The following is a 13,975-nucleotide window of genomic DNA, read 5'->3' on the forward strand; positions in this document are numbered from 1 at the left end:
TTTAGTTTTTTTTCAAATCGGAACACTGCATTCCTATTCAGATCGAGAAGAGCGACACCCATCGTCCACAGGTGATCTCACCTTGATTTGTAGACAGATGATAGAACATACTCTGCCTAGTAACACCACAACACAGTAGAGTTTTGGGGCGAGGGGAGCTTCGAGGGGAGAGTGTAAGTACACATTGTGGGGGGGGAAATGACATGTATGTTCTTAAGCCATAACAGACATGAGATGCACAAATGTGAATAGGACGGACAATGAGACAATTAGCAAAGTGCTTTATGACAAAATCCTGTTCAAACTGGGAAAAAAAAGAGTTAAGCATTTGTGTTAATATGCATGCCAAAATCAACCATTTTAGAGTGAACGTCATGATATCAATCATCTAATGATGTGAACGCTTGGGTCAGGACTTTGTAAAATGTGTGTATTTTATTTTTATCATTTTTTATGATAACTGCTATTGTATGTATGTACAGTATGTATGTGTGTGTATTTAAAAAAAACGTACGTTCATTTCATACTTAGTTTTAAGACTGACTGTAATTTCATTTTAGGTTGACAAAAAGGAAATATGTTTTAAAAAATTATGGACATTTACGATATGCTACTTGTATGTGTACATTTTGAAGAAGAAAAAAAAACAAATTGTGTTATGATTTAAATTCATATTACTGGAGAGTAGTGATGATAATTGAATATAATATGATAACAATAATGATAATGATTGTAAAAGCTGTAATTAAAAAAAAAAAACATACCTGTACAAGGCTGCCGGAGGAGTTATTTCCCCCCCACACACACTGACCACAGGAGATCACAGGTAAGTTGTTATTAATAGAGCTGGAGATCATTTTTTTCAGACTGCAAATGACTGAACTGAACATGCTTAGTTCATCTTTAACCTGTCAGTTTCAGATTAAAGTTAAACTTGGCTGTCAGGGGCATGAATGAGACCTATACAGCACCAACAAAGGTGGAGAAAGGGGGTTAAGGGACGGGTATGCTCATTACTTTACCTGCTCAGTACAGTGTATAGTCTTGATTAGTCTACAGTTTAATTTCTCTCATTATATTGGCCTCGTTTATAAAGTCCTTTATTATTTATGCATAATAGCAAAAGACACTGACTCAGCTATCTCCTTCTTACTGCATGTTTGTGCTCAGTCAGGGTGAAGTGATCGCCACAGGGCTGGAACCGAGCCAGAGCAGGAAGAGGAAACCCCACAATGCTTTTTAGACACAGGACAGGCTATAAATAGTTCAGGTGTTTGTGTCCCAGACTTGTTAACATATTGCTGCCACGCCACTGTTGTAATGTGAAACGGTATATAAAATGTTTCACATCTTAGCATCTATCTTTTATAAGATGAAACGTTATATATCAATAAGTTATGTTGGAAATATAATATAAATACATTGTGAATATTATTAGATAGCATATTTAGAGCAAGAAAATGTCCTTGTTATGTTGTGTTATGTGTTCTGTGGATATGCATAAATGTGTAGTTTGTTGGTTATAATGAAGATTTATCCAGGTATAGCAAGAACATAGTTAAAACACCATGTGTTTTATTGTTGTCTATTGGTCTGACCTGGGGTTTCATGCTATCACCTGAACACATACAGAAGTTTGCACAGTTAAATAAGTGTCTTTGAGTTGATCTGTGCTGTTATAAGAAATTAGATAAAATCTTTTGGAAGAATATTGTTCACTCCCCTAGTAAAGTGAGACATTTGTTAAACCTTTACACGCCTACTGAGGCAGTCGTGGTGGGTCTTGGTTGCCCAAAACCATACCGTGTCAGACACACATTAAACATTAAAACAGATGAAATGAAATGTACACTAGACACATGCCGTCACTGTGCGCTGCTTCTTCTGATACACAACTGTCAGAAAAAATGCTAAAACAACATGGTGTGGTGGGATGTGGGACAGCTGTGGGAGAGAGGGGGAGGAAGAAGTAAAGGATAAAAGAAGACCTGCAGTTTGTCATTCAGAGGAAAGAAGTAAAACCACTGGATACACACTGGATTTGCATTAGATATTAAATACATCATAAAAAGGTAAACAAAACATGTCCATCCACTTCGGTCTTAAGGGTTACTTAACAGTAGACGACAGTGGGAGCGTCCCTTAACCTGGTGATCTATACAGCAGATGCTAACAGAAACTACATGTGAGTGATTTTAAAGGATGGATGAAAAAAATAAAAATTCCCCTCACAATCACAAAACCACTAAATCAGTGCCTCTGGCTCCATCTCCTGGCTGAGATCCATCTTTAAACAGCAACCTTTTTTTTTTTTCATTTCATCCCATTGAATTAACTAATTTTTTATAAGCTGAATTTAAAAAGAACAGTTGAGTGTCTCTTCAGTTTCACTGAGGGGATAACATGAAGCAGATACTTCAGTAATAATAATTACATCATGAGCAGGAAGGAACATTTTCAAATATAGAAATTTTGTGTAACAGGCTCCTCTCTTTATTAACAGCTTTTTGCAGTTGTATTATATATATTTTTGCACGTTGTTTCACTTTTTGCGGTGTTGTTATCTGGGTCATGTGTTGGCCTTGGCTGTAAATAATACAGGTACAGCCACACGCTTGTTGTTTGTTGTTTGGAGCCCGGATGGAGACCTAGAGGTCAAAACACATTTCCTTTTTTAATGTTTTTGCCATTTTACAAGGATTCAGCCACTTTAATACAGACATCTGTTATATTTAGAGTGCGTGCGCCACCTCCTTGTTTTCTAAGCATTGCTTTCCTGTGTTTTCCAAGATGAACCAACACATCTGCATTGTGTTGAACAACAAGTCATCTCTTTTCCAAGGGCATTTGTCCACAATTACGACCAACATTCTGTTTATATTTCTGTTTATGTTTCACTTTCAGCATCAGGAAACATGCAAGGCTACCAAACAGGCCACGAGCATAGAGATGTTTTTTGTTTTTTTAAATCGAACTACCTCAGGTGATCCATATTTAATAATGGTGCCAAGATTTTTCTTAGACTGTTGACAGTTTGGAGGCTTGATGAAGATATGCTAAAGTGTTTTTCTCAGATTGGTTAAAGGCTCCCTCTGACTGCCTCATGAACATTTTATTTATTTATTTATTTAAGAATAACAGATTTTAAGACAACTTAATGACCTAATCAGTTTTGATTTAGGAGTGATTAAGTGAGAATTTGTATCAGTCTGGATGAACTGGCCCCTGACATAGTGTCCGGATGAAATCAAACAGTGGTAATGCACTCTGAGGAGGAAGTAAAGTATTTTTCCTGGTTATGTTCTGTGTTTCTTAACTTGTGACTTTACAGGCATGACGTGCAGCTTCTCTGGTGACTGCACAGCTGCGGTCACATAAACACTTATCTCCTGCCTGTAAATCAGTTTCACCCAGCATTTCACGAAATGGACACACACATCAAAGTAAGATAAACACCGTGCAACACATCCGCGATCATTTATTTAGCAGATGACGCAGAGAGACATGTTCGTGTTGCATCTTCTGTTTTGTGGTTGTGAAATGTGTATATTTGTGAAGTGGAAGCCAGAATGGAAAGTCACCCTGAGTTACTGTAAGATGCTCATTGTTCCACACGTGATGGCAGATCACAAATAACTATTGAGTGTCTCACTGAACTGCAATATTTCAAATAAAACTAAAAAGGTAATTGATTGTGAGCTGTTGAGGTATTCACATTAAAGGTGCACTATGTAGTTTTGGGGAAGACGTTATAATCACAAGAGACAGATCCAACCTGAACGATTTGTTAATGCCTAAACAAACCAAATGAACAAACTATGTTGTTTTCATGACTGAATAAACTGAGTAAACAAACAACACATTTTAATACTGTTTTACTTTGTTTATGTGTGGCGGACCCTGCCACCCATATCAAACAGTGCTCTGAGAACAGCTTGTATATTTGGTTATTGAAAATATAAATATTTCTGAGTTTGCATTGTAACCTCATTGATATTATAAATATTAAGTTTCTAAGTTTGAATTTCTTTGCACAATACATGTCCACACTTTAAATCAGCAGTCCTTGATTTATGTTAAATCACTTGCTAAAAGAGGTCAAATAGTAGGAAATACAAACTCCTTGTATTCCCTTTTTCCCGAGCTTGTTCTTTCTGAGGAATTTTTGCCACCTGACCTCGTGGGCTGAGAATCTCTTACAGTAAACGGGACGGAAGAAGTCCATACATAGTGTTTGAACACAGGTCTTCCTCTCAGCATTAAATCACGGTTTAATTATGTACAAATGTGTGACTCATAGGGTGCTCTCATGAAGAAGGACCTCCTTCTCCAAAAACTCCCTTAAAAAGGGAACGCAACTTGCTCCTTTTCAGAATTTCATTGAAAAGAAACTTACTTGTACGGAGCCTTTTTATTAAATTGTATCATTAAGTTATTTATTTTTTATTTATTTGGAGGCTCCTTGAATCTGTTATTCCAGATGTTTTTGTTTCCACACACCTCTCTCTCCTACCTGCCCTCTCTTCTCTTAATCATCTCACTTCCTTTCTCCCTGTCCTTCTATCTCACCGACTCCAACCCACTTCTGTCCTTTAATAGTCAAGTCAGAGAGGTGCACCTCTACACAGGTATTTATAATACTATTTTCATCATTTAGTTATACAATTAGCACAAATATGAGATAATGCTCCTCATAAACTGGTTAAATTCTTCAGTGCACTGATTTCTTTCTGCTCTTGTTCTATCGTGTTGCAGATAATCACAGGCGAGGGATGTATCTGCAGATGACCCCGGATGGGAGAGTGTCAGGAAGTGATGCTCAGACCCTCAACAGTGAGTATTTTGCAGATAGAATATTTTCCTTGATACATCCACACAATACAGGAGATGTTCTGAGGCCAAGAAAATGCAAAAAAAAAAAAAAAAAAAAAACCCTGTGATGAAGACACAATTATTCATGTTTTGTGTGTTTCCAGGCGTGCTGGAGCTGAAATCAGTGAAATCCGGCCATGTTGCCATCAAAGGACAGTCCACGTCTCTGTTTCTCTGTATGGACAGCGAAGGCCATCTGACGGGGCAGGTACAGCAAGCAAAGAAAACTTTAAATGTGAAACGTATGCCTTCCTTCCTGTCCTTGACTGACAGTTCACTGTGCATCTCTTGTCCCTTTCAGAGTCACTACAGCGAGGCTGACTGCACCTTCAGAGAGCTGCTCCTGGCAGACGGATACACCCGTTTCCTCTCCTCGCACCACAGATCTCCTGTGTCTCTGGCATCAAAACACTCCCCGGACCGACACACAGTCCCCTTCACTCGATTCCTACCGCTCAGGAATACCTTGGCAGGGGAGAGTGTGTCCGAACAACCACACAACCCGAGATATTTTGACGTGGACTCTGATGATCCTCTTGGAATGGGTCTAAATGATGTGGTCAGTCCTCAGCTCTCAGTGGACAAGTAACAAATATTAATTGAACAGATATTTAACTGTATGTGTTGCTTTTAAAAAATGTGTTGATTATCGGCCAGGTAGAACCTGCAGACTTGATGGCTCGTTATTTTGCTTCTCAACATGTTTCTGTGAGAGAGGCATGAATGTAACTTATTTATTTATTATGTATTTTCTATGGTTATTTAAAAATGTAATATTTTTTTGATGACAGTGTCTGAGATTTTATTGTTAGTAATTTAAGAGCATCTTAGGTTCTCAGTAAGAAATGGCCCATGTTGCAACATCCTTTGGAGTTTTCTGAGCCCAGCAGGGTTCTGTTCATGCAACTCAGTTGTGTTTGTCAGGCTGGAGGGAATGAAAATAAACGTGATATAAATTTCACTTTTGTTTGTCCTTTCACATCGTCAGGCAATGACACAGCAATTTCACAAAACAATTACAGGAAGCTAAAATGCACAGAATGTTTGGAATGTGTTCTGAGTAACACCACAGCTTCCACAGTGGCGGGAGAGAGGAAGTGGGCTGATCATTGTGAGAGCAGCAGCGCTCTCTGGTGGACAAATGTGTAATGACGAAATGCAGGCCGAGTTCTCTCAAGCAGTTTGTTTGTGGGTTCTGGTGATCATCTCAGAGTGGTGTCTTAGGGATGGGAAAAACAGAGCTTCTTGGTCGTTACACAGTATTTAACCAGTGACATTTTATGACAATATATCTTGCATGCACTGAGTTATTAAAGCCATATGTAGTTATCCAAGGGTTATAGTTAATCCAAACAATAGAGAGCTTTGTTGTTACTGTAAGACAAAGGAATTAGGATGAGTAAATTTAACGTGTTTAGTTTTTCCATATCACTGAAAAAGGAGAATTGCATAGAGGTGTCATTTTTTTTTTTCATAAAGTCAGTTAGGTGAAATTCTTCTTCTTAAAGCTTGTGTGCACATGAGCATAAAAAAAACATGTGCTTTTGTTTTAGCAGTTTTTGTGCATTGTGAAAATTTTGCAATTACCAGTGTCATTAAAAATACCCAAATGCCATATTTGATTGAAAGGAATGAATTTCTGACAAAGTTTGGAAGTCACCCAATAAGTAGTACTAAATTTGTTCAAACTGGCATTAGGCACTCAGCATATCGTTATGATGTTTATGTTGATCCACAGTGTAATAGAGTAATTAGACCATTTGCGTTTTCATCGGTACCCTATAAATCTCATTATACATTATCTCATTTGGTCTGCCACTGGGCATGTGGCTACCCAGGAAAAGGAAAGTACAATATTTGCCTCCAAAATGTCGTGGAGAAGAAGAATAAAGTCGCAGAAAATGGAAATACTCAAATTCAGTGAGGGTACCTAAAATTTGTACTTGAGTACAGCACTTGAGTAAATGTACTTTAGTTATATTACATCACTGCCAACTTGGGTTGGAGAAGTAGAATCACAGGTTTTAAGGTTTTAATGGTCGGTTGACATGCTGTAATGTTGGAAATGACACTTTCTTGTTTGTTTTGTCTCACCTCTGCTTCACTGCATCACAGAATCTGTTCTAGTGATTGTGGTTAAAGTTTTAGGTTTATTTGTCTTTGTCTGACTTTTAAAATAACAGCATTTAGACAAACTTAAACACATTATTGAGGCAGTTTACACTTGCGATGCAACACTGGTACGCATGCCTTTGGTAGGTCATCACTGTGATGCGGTGGAAAGTCTTATGTGTTCCAGTTAAATAGAGAGCAACGGTGTTGGAAGCTACTGCTTATAACAGCTTAGTAGCTGTGGAAAAGGTCGGTCACAGCCATACAAAAGTGAAAACAAAGATCCAATGTGGCAAGCTTCCACGGCTTAATGTTGTTCTAAGAGACACAGCAGCCAAGCAGTGAAGGATCAGGTATATTATATGATACATTATATTTTCAGATCCTAAAATAACACTGCTATATTTAACAGGCAGTGCGAGTGTGAGTTTAAATCATTTTACTAAATAACAACTCAATACCACAGACAACCAAAAAAAAAAAAAAAACTGCTCCTTTTAAGAAAATTAATAAAATATAATCTTTATTAAAAACACTAAGTGCATAATTAAGCAGGTAAATACAGAACTTTTGCCATTGCAGTCACAATGGGTTAGGGTAACACTGTGTCATCAAGTAATGCTACAGTGTTGTATTACAGCTTGATAAAGGTCATGTCAGGCGCTTAAGGTCAGATTAGCCTACTTAACTACACAAATGTGATCTTTGTACATTACTTACAGGAGAATGTTGAGAATGTGGGGTGGGGTTTGTGAGCGATCTCACTCCGTCTGCAGTTCTTGCTGGTATATTTGGTTGAGTTTTGATCAGACATGATGGCTACATTGCAAAGTATCGATCCGCTTCTACTTCAAACATCAAAGGTCCAGTGTGTAGAATTCAGAGGGATCTTTAGGCAGATATGATATACAATACTCAATTACGTTTTCATTAGTTTATAATCAACTGAAACTACATGTAAACTCCATTTACATTTCCAATTTGTACCCATTGCCCTTGTTTTTAAGAGCCTCCTTGCCCTCAGAACAGTTACAAAGGGTGGTGGATTAAATCTCCCCCAAGATATGGGACAACTCTTAAAGACCCTCATAGTCATCAGTTGTCGTAGATGGCATTTACGTAGATGGACACAGCTGTTATTATCACAATGCCATTTATCTGATGGAAATAGAAAAACGTTCACAAACAATTAAGTTATCAAATCACTGCTTCATCACCTGGCTGCTGGCAGCCATTAGGATTGCTCCCTAGTGCAGCATCTTCAGTGTCAGACCAAATAAGTCAAAACGCAGGACTATCATGCACAAATCTGTGAAATGTAAAGTAAGCAAGCTAGCTAGCTAGTTAGCTACTGACATCAGCAAACTAGTAGTGATTGTTCTCATTACAAAGAAAAGAACCATAATACATCGAAAAGACAGAGTGTTCTTAGTTGTGTCTCGGAAAAACCTCCATCACCCTACCCCTCTGTCTAAACAACAATTGGGACACCTAGGCGTAAATGCCCAAAACGAGAGGAAGGACTGAGTGGTAAGGACAAGGGCTGTATTGGGATTGGGCCTAAGAATTGTAGTGTTTTCGTTATCTTAGAATGATCCACGTTTCAACCTAGCACCGACCTTAAAGTGGGCCTCACATTTCACTAACAGCGAATATAATCACGCTGCCAGATGCCACCAAATCCCACACACTGGTGCTTTAAGCCACAAAGTGACAGTACTAAGACATCATAGTTTCAAGGCACAGAACAAACATTCAGAAAGTCATTTTCATCTCTAACAAAAGCTGAAAGCATTAATAAATAACAGCTCATAATATATTTATATCATGACCCTGAGAATATAAAACTCACTGGCTTTTTCTTGTTTTTCGAAGCTTTATTGTACAAAAGTTTCTCTTCAGTGATATTTGACTGACTAGTGCTGCAAAATACCTGTAAATGAACAAGAAAAGGCAATAGAAAGTATTTAGTAGCCATGTTAGTGCTGTATGTAGTTTTACATCATGAATTCCCAGTTACTTTCTTCAGTACCTGACCAGGTTCATTGGGCTTTATTCTATCGCTTCATTTTCCTTGTTTTGTCCTTGTCAAGAGGTATAAAAGAGGTATAAAACAACCCTCCCTACACTTGGGTAACCAGTGGTTCCCTCAGATACATATTTCCTCCTCTGAACTCTGGGCTCTGCCCTGTACACAGTCCACCAAGTAGAGTCCCATTCAAAGGGTTGCAGATGCCCTCAATGGCATAATAATCTCCCTCTGGATCCCTATCCCCTTCTTCCATTTCTTCTTCTTCTGGCTCCTTGTCATCCCACAGATCTGTCTTGACATGAGTGTACTCGGTTTGATCCTCGCATTCAGTCTCCCGGTGGTAGAAGTAGCTAAAGTTGGACACTATGACAGGCACTGGCAACGAGATGGTAAGCACACCAGCGATAGCACACATTGAGCCTACCAATTTACCCCACACTGTCTCAGGGTACATGTCACCATAGCCAACTGTGGTCATGGTGACAACCGCCCACCAGAAGGCGTGTGGTATACTGATGAAGGCTGTGTTGGTGTGGTCAGCTTCAGCAAAGTAGATGGCGCTGGAGAAGAGGATGACGCCAATAAATAGGAAGAAAATTAGCAGGCCCAGCTCACGCATGCTGGCCCTGAGTGTCTGACCAAGGATCTGGAGGCCCTTTGAGTGACGAGACAACTTGAAGATCCTGAACACCCTCACTAACCTGATGACTCTGATGATGGCCAGCGATGTGGCTGGAGAGGCATCACTGTCTTTGGCCAGCTCTGTTCCCAGAGTGACAAAATAGGGCAGGATGGCACTGAAATCGATGATGTTCATAACATCCTTGAAGAAGGATGTCTTGCTGGGTGAGCAAGTGAAGCGCATGAAGAGCTCAAAGGAGAACCAGCATATACATATGGTCTCCACCAGGAAGAATGGGTCAGTGAAAACACTGGGAGGAGGAGGCATGTTCTGGGATATATTTTTTGCAAGGCCGTGGTACTTGTAGAAATATTCCTAAAGGGAAGGAGACAAGACAGACAGGAAAGATATAATACATACTTATAAAGGGTAGCATGCAAGTATCACCTTACACAGATAGCAAAACTGTCCCAGACACTTTCATCCAGATGACATACCGCATGGAATGATGGCACTTGGGCGGTCCACTCCTGAACTGGCCCATATTTAGGTCACAGGTCATTTCTATTCTGGAGGCTGGACCCGGCCCAGACTTGGATCCGTTCTGGTTCATTTGGTCTGCTCTTGGCTGACATGGCCTGCTTGTGGCTCAAATCTAGCCAACAGGAGTGGACTGCCAAAGTGCCATCATAGTGGTATGTCGGTCGGAAGGATGTGTCAGGAGTGGGACAGATCGGGACCACAACAATTTCGCTATCTGGGAAGTGAAAAAAACATAATTATACTTTGTACTGTACTTTTACAATTGTTCGCTAAAACTTAGATAATTTAACACCACTTACAGGAGAAGTACAACATTTTGGGAAATATGCTGACTCCCCTTCTTGCTAAGAAGATTGATACTTTCACTTTTTTGTACAGTACTGAGCTAAGAGAGAAGCAGTTAGCTTAACCTAGCACAAATACTGGAAGACTGTTAGCTTGACTATACAAAAAACTAAACAACAGAATCCAAAACCTGCAAGGGAGTTCTCACAGCTGTCCAAAACGCTGAACTAACCAAGTCAGCGTTATTGTTACATGTGTATATTTGATCTTGCTAGCTCTGGTTTGTTTCACATTGTTATAGTGCAAGAACATTAGAGAACTGTAAATACATACATACATGCATGTTATTTTCTGTAACATATATATATATACACACATATATATATATATATGTATATGTATATGTATATGTATATATGTGTGTGTGTGTGTGTGTGTGTGTGTGTGTGTGTGTGTGTGTGTGTGTGTGTATATTTATATATTTTTTTTAAAAATTTTTAATGTTCATTAGTAGAGCTTAAGGCAGAGCCAGGCTAACTGTTCCCTCATTTTAGCAGTCTTTAATGCTAAGCAAAGCTAACAAGCTAGCGGCTTCAGCTCCACATTGCCCATACCGCCAGGAAAGTGGCATCTATCCTCTCATCTAACACTCGGCAAGAAAGCAATTAAACTATTCCTGTATGTGTGGGGGTATTGCTAGATGTTCTTTTATGTCATTTTTACGAACTGCTACTGATAAACTGTTCTCATGCTACTCTAATAAACTACAGTGAACTTTAGTATGTAGTCCACCGCCTCACTGGCTCTCACTTTTGACAACATCATAAAAGCGTTCGACATCTGCGGTATTACATTTCAATCATTGCTGCACCTAGCTCTTTTTTCAGCCCACCTGTCTCTCCATTTTCCATGTCAGTTAGCATTACATTCAAGCATTGGATAGTGGCCGTTTAAAGCGTCTTACAATTAACATCAACTTAAAAGTGTGAAAACGGATGATACGGATATAAACAGATCAGTTTAGTATGCTGTAATGGGCTGTGTGTAACATATAAAGTTTCAGGGTAGTTCAAATAAACCGAGAGTATTTCTTATGACTTTCAGTAGCAGGTCATCGACAGTGTTTATTGCTGAAGGTGGACATCTATGTGTTGATCCGCTCCAAGGGCTCTCCTAAGACTAAATATAACCCCGTGAGATCTCCGAAGAGAAACACGAGAGCGTCTTGCTGCAACGTTTCTCATCCGTCTCCACCTTTGTCGCTATCCCATCTCCCTCTGCACCCATGGACACGGCAGTTTTGCTCTGACTTGGACTGGAGTAAGTTACAGTAGTTTCCTGGCAGCTCCCTCGTGCAAAGGCAGCTTGGCCTAGCGCAGCAGTCCTGGAGGAATGTGTTAACATGACCCAACGTACGCTTGTCATCCTGTGAGACCTTTTAGTCTCCGGTTCTAAGCCACCGGAAGGCTTTGGCTCACCTTTGCCGATGTGTTCGGTCACTTGTGTGACCTTTGTTTTAACACACCTAACCATCTCCGTCCCCTGTCTTTCCTTTCTCTCCATTTATTTGTATTTCAAGCTTTACTCCCATTACTCCCTGTACCCTTTAGCACTTCCTGACTCCGAGTGTATCAAATTTAATAGCCCGACTAAAATAATCATTCTGTGAGCTTCCTGGGGTCTCTCTCCCTCTCTCTCTGGTCTGCTTCCAGGTATATTGGCAAATAGTTCGCCCTATGTCAGTAATTTTCCTCTCAGCACACTGTAGTAGTCACCAAGTGTGTGTTTACCCAAACACCTGCTTCCTGTGATATCATGTTTCTTGTCTGAGCCAGGCGGTCACACACATCCCATTCAAGACCTTGTACCCAGGTGTTTAGATTGGCATGATACTGAACATTAAAAAGTGAGAGGTCGGATTACTTTTCAAGAGTAAGCCTCTGTAAAATGATTACAGACAATAGGCACTCTCACCTCAGCCTCTTACCTTTTACCTATCTTACACAAATTTGACATTTTTACTTGATTTGATCCAGAGCTTCTAACTCTGCAACACATAATCAAACCCTTTATTCTATTCTCCCAAACATAGAGTGCTCTCTAAGCTAAAAAAAAAAAGTAACTTCCTGGAGAAAGATAGTAGATTGTTGAGCGTTATCCCAAGTTGTCAAATACTCGCACTTTATGATGGCAGCTCAGTTTGGATGCCAACCCAGAGTGTCAATGTTTGATCACCTGGGGATAAGACTCAACAATCAACCATCTTTCTCCGGAAGTTGCTTTTTTTTCCCCTACCTCTCGTGACTCTTTCTCATTCCTGAATTCGGGAAGCGTCTCCAGGCAGAAGATGAGGATGGACACCACAATGACCATAACACTGATGATTGCTATGATACGTGCGCCCGATGAGGACTCGGGATGCTCAAACAGCATCCACAGTCTTTTCTGGATTTCGTTGGTCGGCAGCGAGCTCTCCTCCTCTTTCGGAAAACCTTCGTCCTCCTTGAAGCGGTTCATGATCTCCTCTCCAAGCTCGTAGAAGAGCAGCTCATCCATGAAGATGTCCAGGGGTATGTTGGCCGGCCTCCGAAGCCTCCCGCCTGACTGGTAAAAATACAAAATGGCATCGAAGCAGGCCCGATTGCGGTCCAGGAAGAGCTCGTTACGAAGCGGGTCAAAGTACCGCGACCTTCGCCTGGGGTCACCAAGCAAGGAGTCAGGGAATTGGGCTAAGGTGCGAAGCTGAGTTTCATAACGCATCCCTGAGACATTAATGGCCAGTCTTTCACTCAGCGCCCATCCATTCCTCCACAGAGACCCGGAACGTCGGCTCTCTTTCTTCTTCTCTGTTTCGTTCCCTTTGATCTCCTTCTCTCCTTTCTCCTCGCTGTTGAGCTGGTTCTTCAGCTGTTTATCGTTCTCTCCATCGCTCTCTTTCCTTCCACCTCCTCTTTCGTCTTCATGTGGGTCACTGCTGTCCATGCCAAGCCAGGGAATACAACACACCACTTTCCTGAGAATTTGTAGGACTTAAAAGCAAACCGTGTCTGAAAGCAGAGTGATAGTTCCATCAGTGGGTTTGGTTTTTCAGTTGATTAAAGCATTAAGCAAATGGCTTAAGGGGAGATACTGTACTGTGAACACACACATTCGCCCCAGAAAGTGGCTGAAACCGCTTTGAAATGTATAAGTAAAAGGGGAACGACAAGAAATGCTAGTACCCAGTTAGAAAAGGAAAACATTTACTCACTATGTGTAAAACAGCTGCTGACAGAGACTAATGGCAGGATGAAAATTCACATTGTTCTCTCCCGTGGCTCATCAGGTTGTCCATCTTTCTTTCTGTCATCATGTCCGTGTGTTTCATACAAGTCTTTGTTTGGCTTGTCTGCTCTACTTCCAGTCCAACGACAGTCCAGCTAAACCCCTCTGACCGGGTCGTACACAAACTGTGCTTCCAGTAGTTTGCCCAGGGAGCGTCCACGATCGTGTCCTGTCCCTCTCTGCCT

At 40.4% G+C, this 13,975-nt stretch overlaps 2 protein-coding genes across 6 annotated transcripts; one reads left to right on the plus strand and one right to left on the minus strand.

Annotated features, from left to right (window-relative positions):
* The first annotated feature begins 739 nt into the window (after window positions 1–739).
* fgf21 (fibroblast growth factor 21) lies at window positions 740–5,815 on the plus strand. Of its 5 annotated transcripts, XM_037081961.1 has the most exons (6): window positions 2,858–2,983; window positions 3,332–3,443; window positions 4,600–4,628; window positions 4,756–4,833; window positions 4,977–5,080; window positions 5,174–5,815. In XM_037081961.1, the coding sequence occupies exons 4-6, from the start codon at window positions 4,773–4,775 to the stop codon at window positions 5,459–5,461; spliced, it is 453 nt and encodes a 150-aa protein (XP_036937856.1). In that variant the 5' UTR covers window positions 2,858–2,983; window positions 3,332–3,443; window positions 4,600–4,628; window positions 4,756–4,772; the 3' UTR covers window positions 5,462–5,815. The 5 variants fall into 5 exon arrangements, with proteins under 5 accessions (XP_036937858.1, XP_036937859.1, XP_036937856.1 ...); XM_037081963.1 differs by lacking the exons at window positions 2,858–2,983; window positions 3,332–3,443 and adding an exon at window positions 740–826; XM_037081962.1 differs by lacking the exon at window positions 2,858–2,983 and having other exon boundaries at window positions 3,294–3,443.
* A 1,730-nt stretch (window positions 5,816–7,545) lies between these two features.
* On the minus strand, window positions 7,546–13,952 carry LOC119009381 (potassium voltage-gated channel subfamily A member 7). The gene is made up of 3 exons (XM_037080601.1): window positions 13,717–13,952; window positions 12,762–13,513; window positions 7,546–10,013 (listed from the first exon to the last, which is right to left on the minus strand). Exons 2-3 carry the CDS (start codon window positions 13,446–13,448, stop codon window positions 9,108–9,110), a joined length of 1,593 nt encoding a protein of 530 aa, XP_036936496.1. The 5' UTR covers window positions 13,449–13,513; window positions 13,717–13,952; the 3' UTR covers window positions 7,546–9,107.
* Between the last annotated feature and the right edge of the window lie 23 nt (window positions 13,953–13,975).

Source organism: Acanthopagrus latus, chromosome 20 (assembly GCF_904848185.1).
Source record: "Acanthopagrus latus isolate v.2019 chromosome 20, fAcaLat1.1, whole genome shotgun sequence".
In the NCBI taxonomy this organism is placed as follows: Eukaryota; Metazoa; Chordata; class Actinopteri; order Spariformes; family Sparidae; genus Acanthopagrus; species Acanthopagrus latus.

Bases quoted from the DNA above. Each gene is read 5' to 3' on its own strand.
- fgf21 (XM_037081960.1), top strand. From the start codon at position 4,481: ATGTTTTTGTTTCCACACACCTCTCTCTCCTACCTGCCCTCTCTTCTC. The intron at 4,629-4,755 runs GTATTTATAATA...ATCGTGTTGCAG, and splicing joins AGAGGTGCACCTCTACACAG to ATAATCACAGGCGAGGGATG. The intron at 4,834-4,976 runs GTGAGTATTTTG...GTGTGTTTCCAG, and splicing joins TGATGCTCAGACCCTCAACA to GCGTGCTGGAGCTGAAATCA.
- LOC119009381 (XM_037080601.1), bottom strand. From the start codon at position 13,448: ATGGACAGCAGTGACCCACATGAAGACGAAAGAGGAGGTGGAAGGAAA. The intron at 10,014-12,761 runs GTAGGGGAAAAA...CCTTCCCTTTAG, and splicing joins ATGAGAAAGAGTCACGAGAG to GAATATTTCTACAAGTACCA.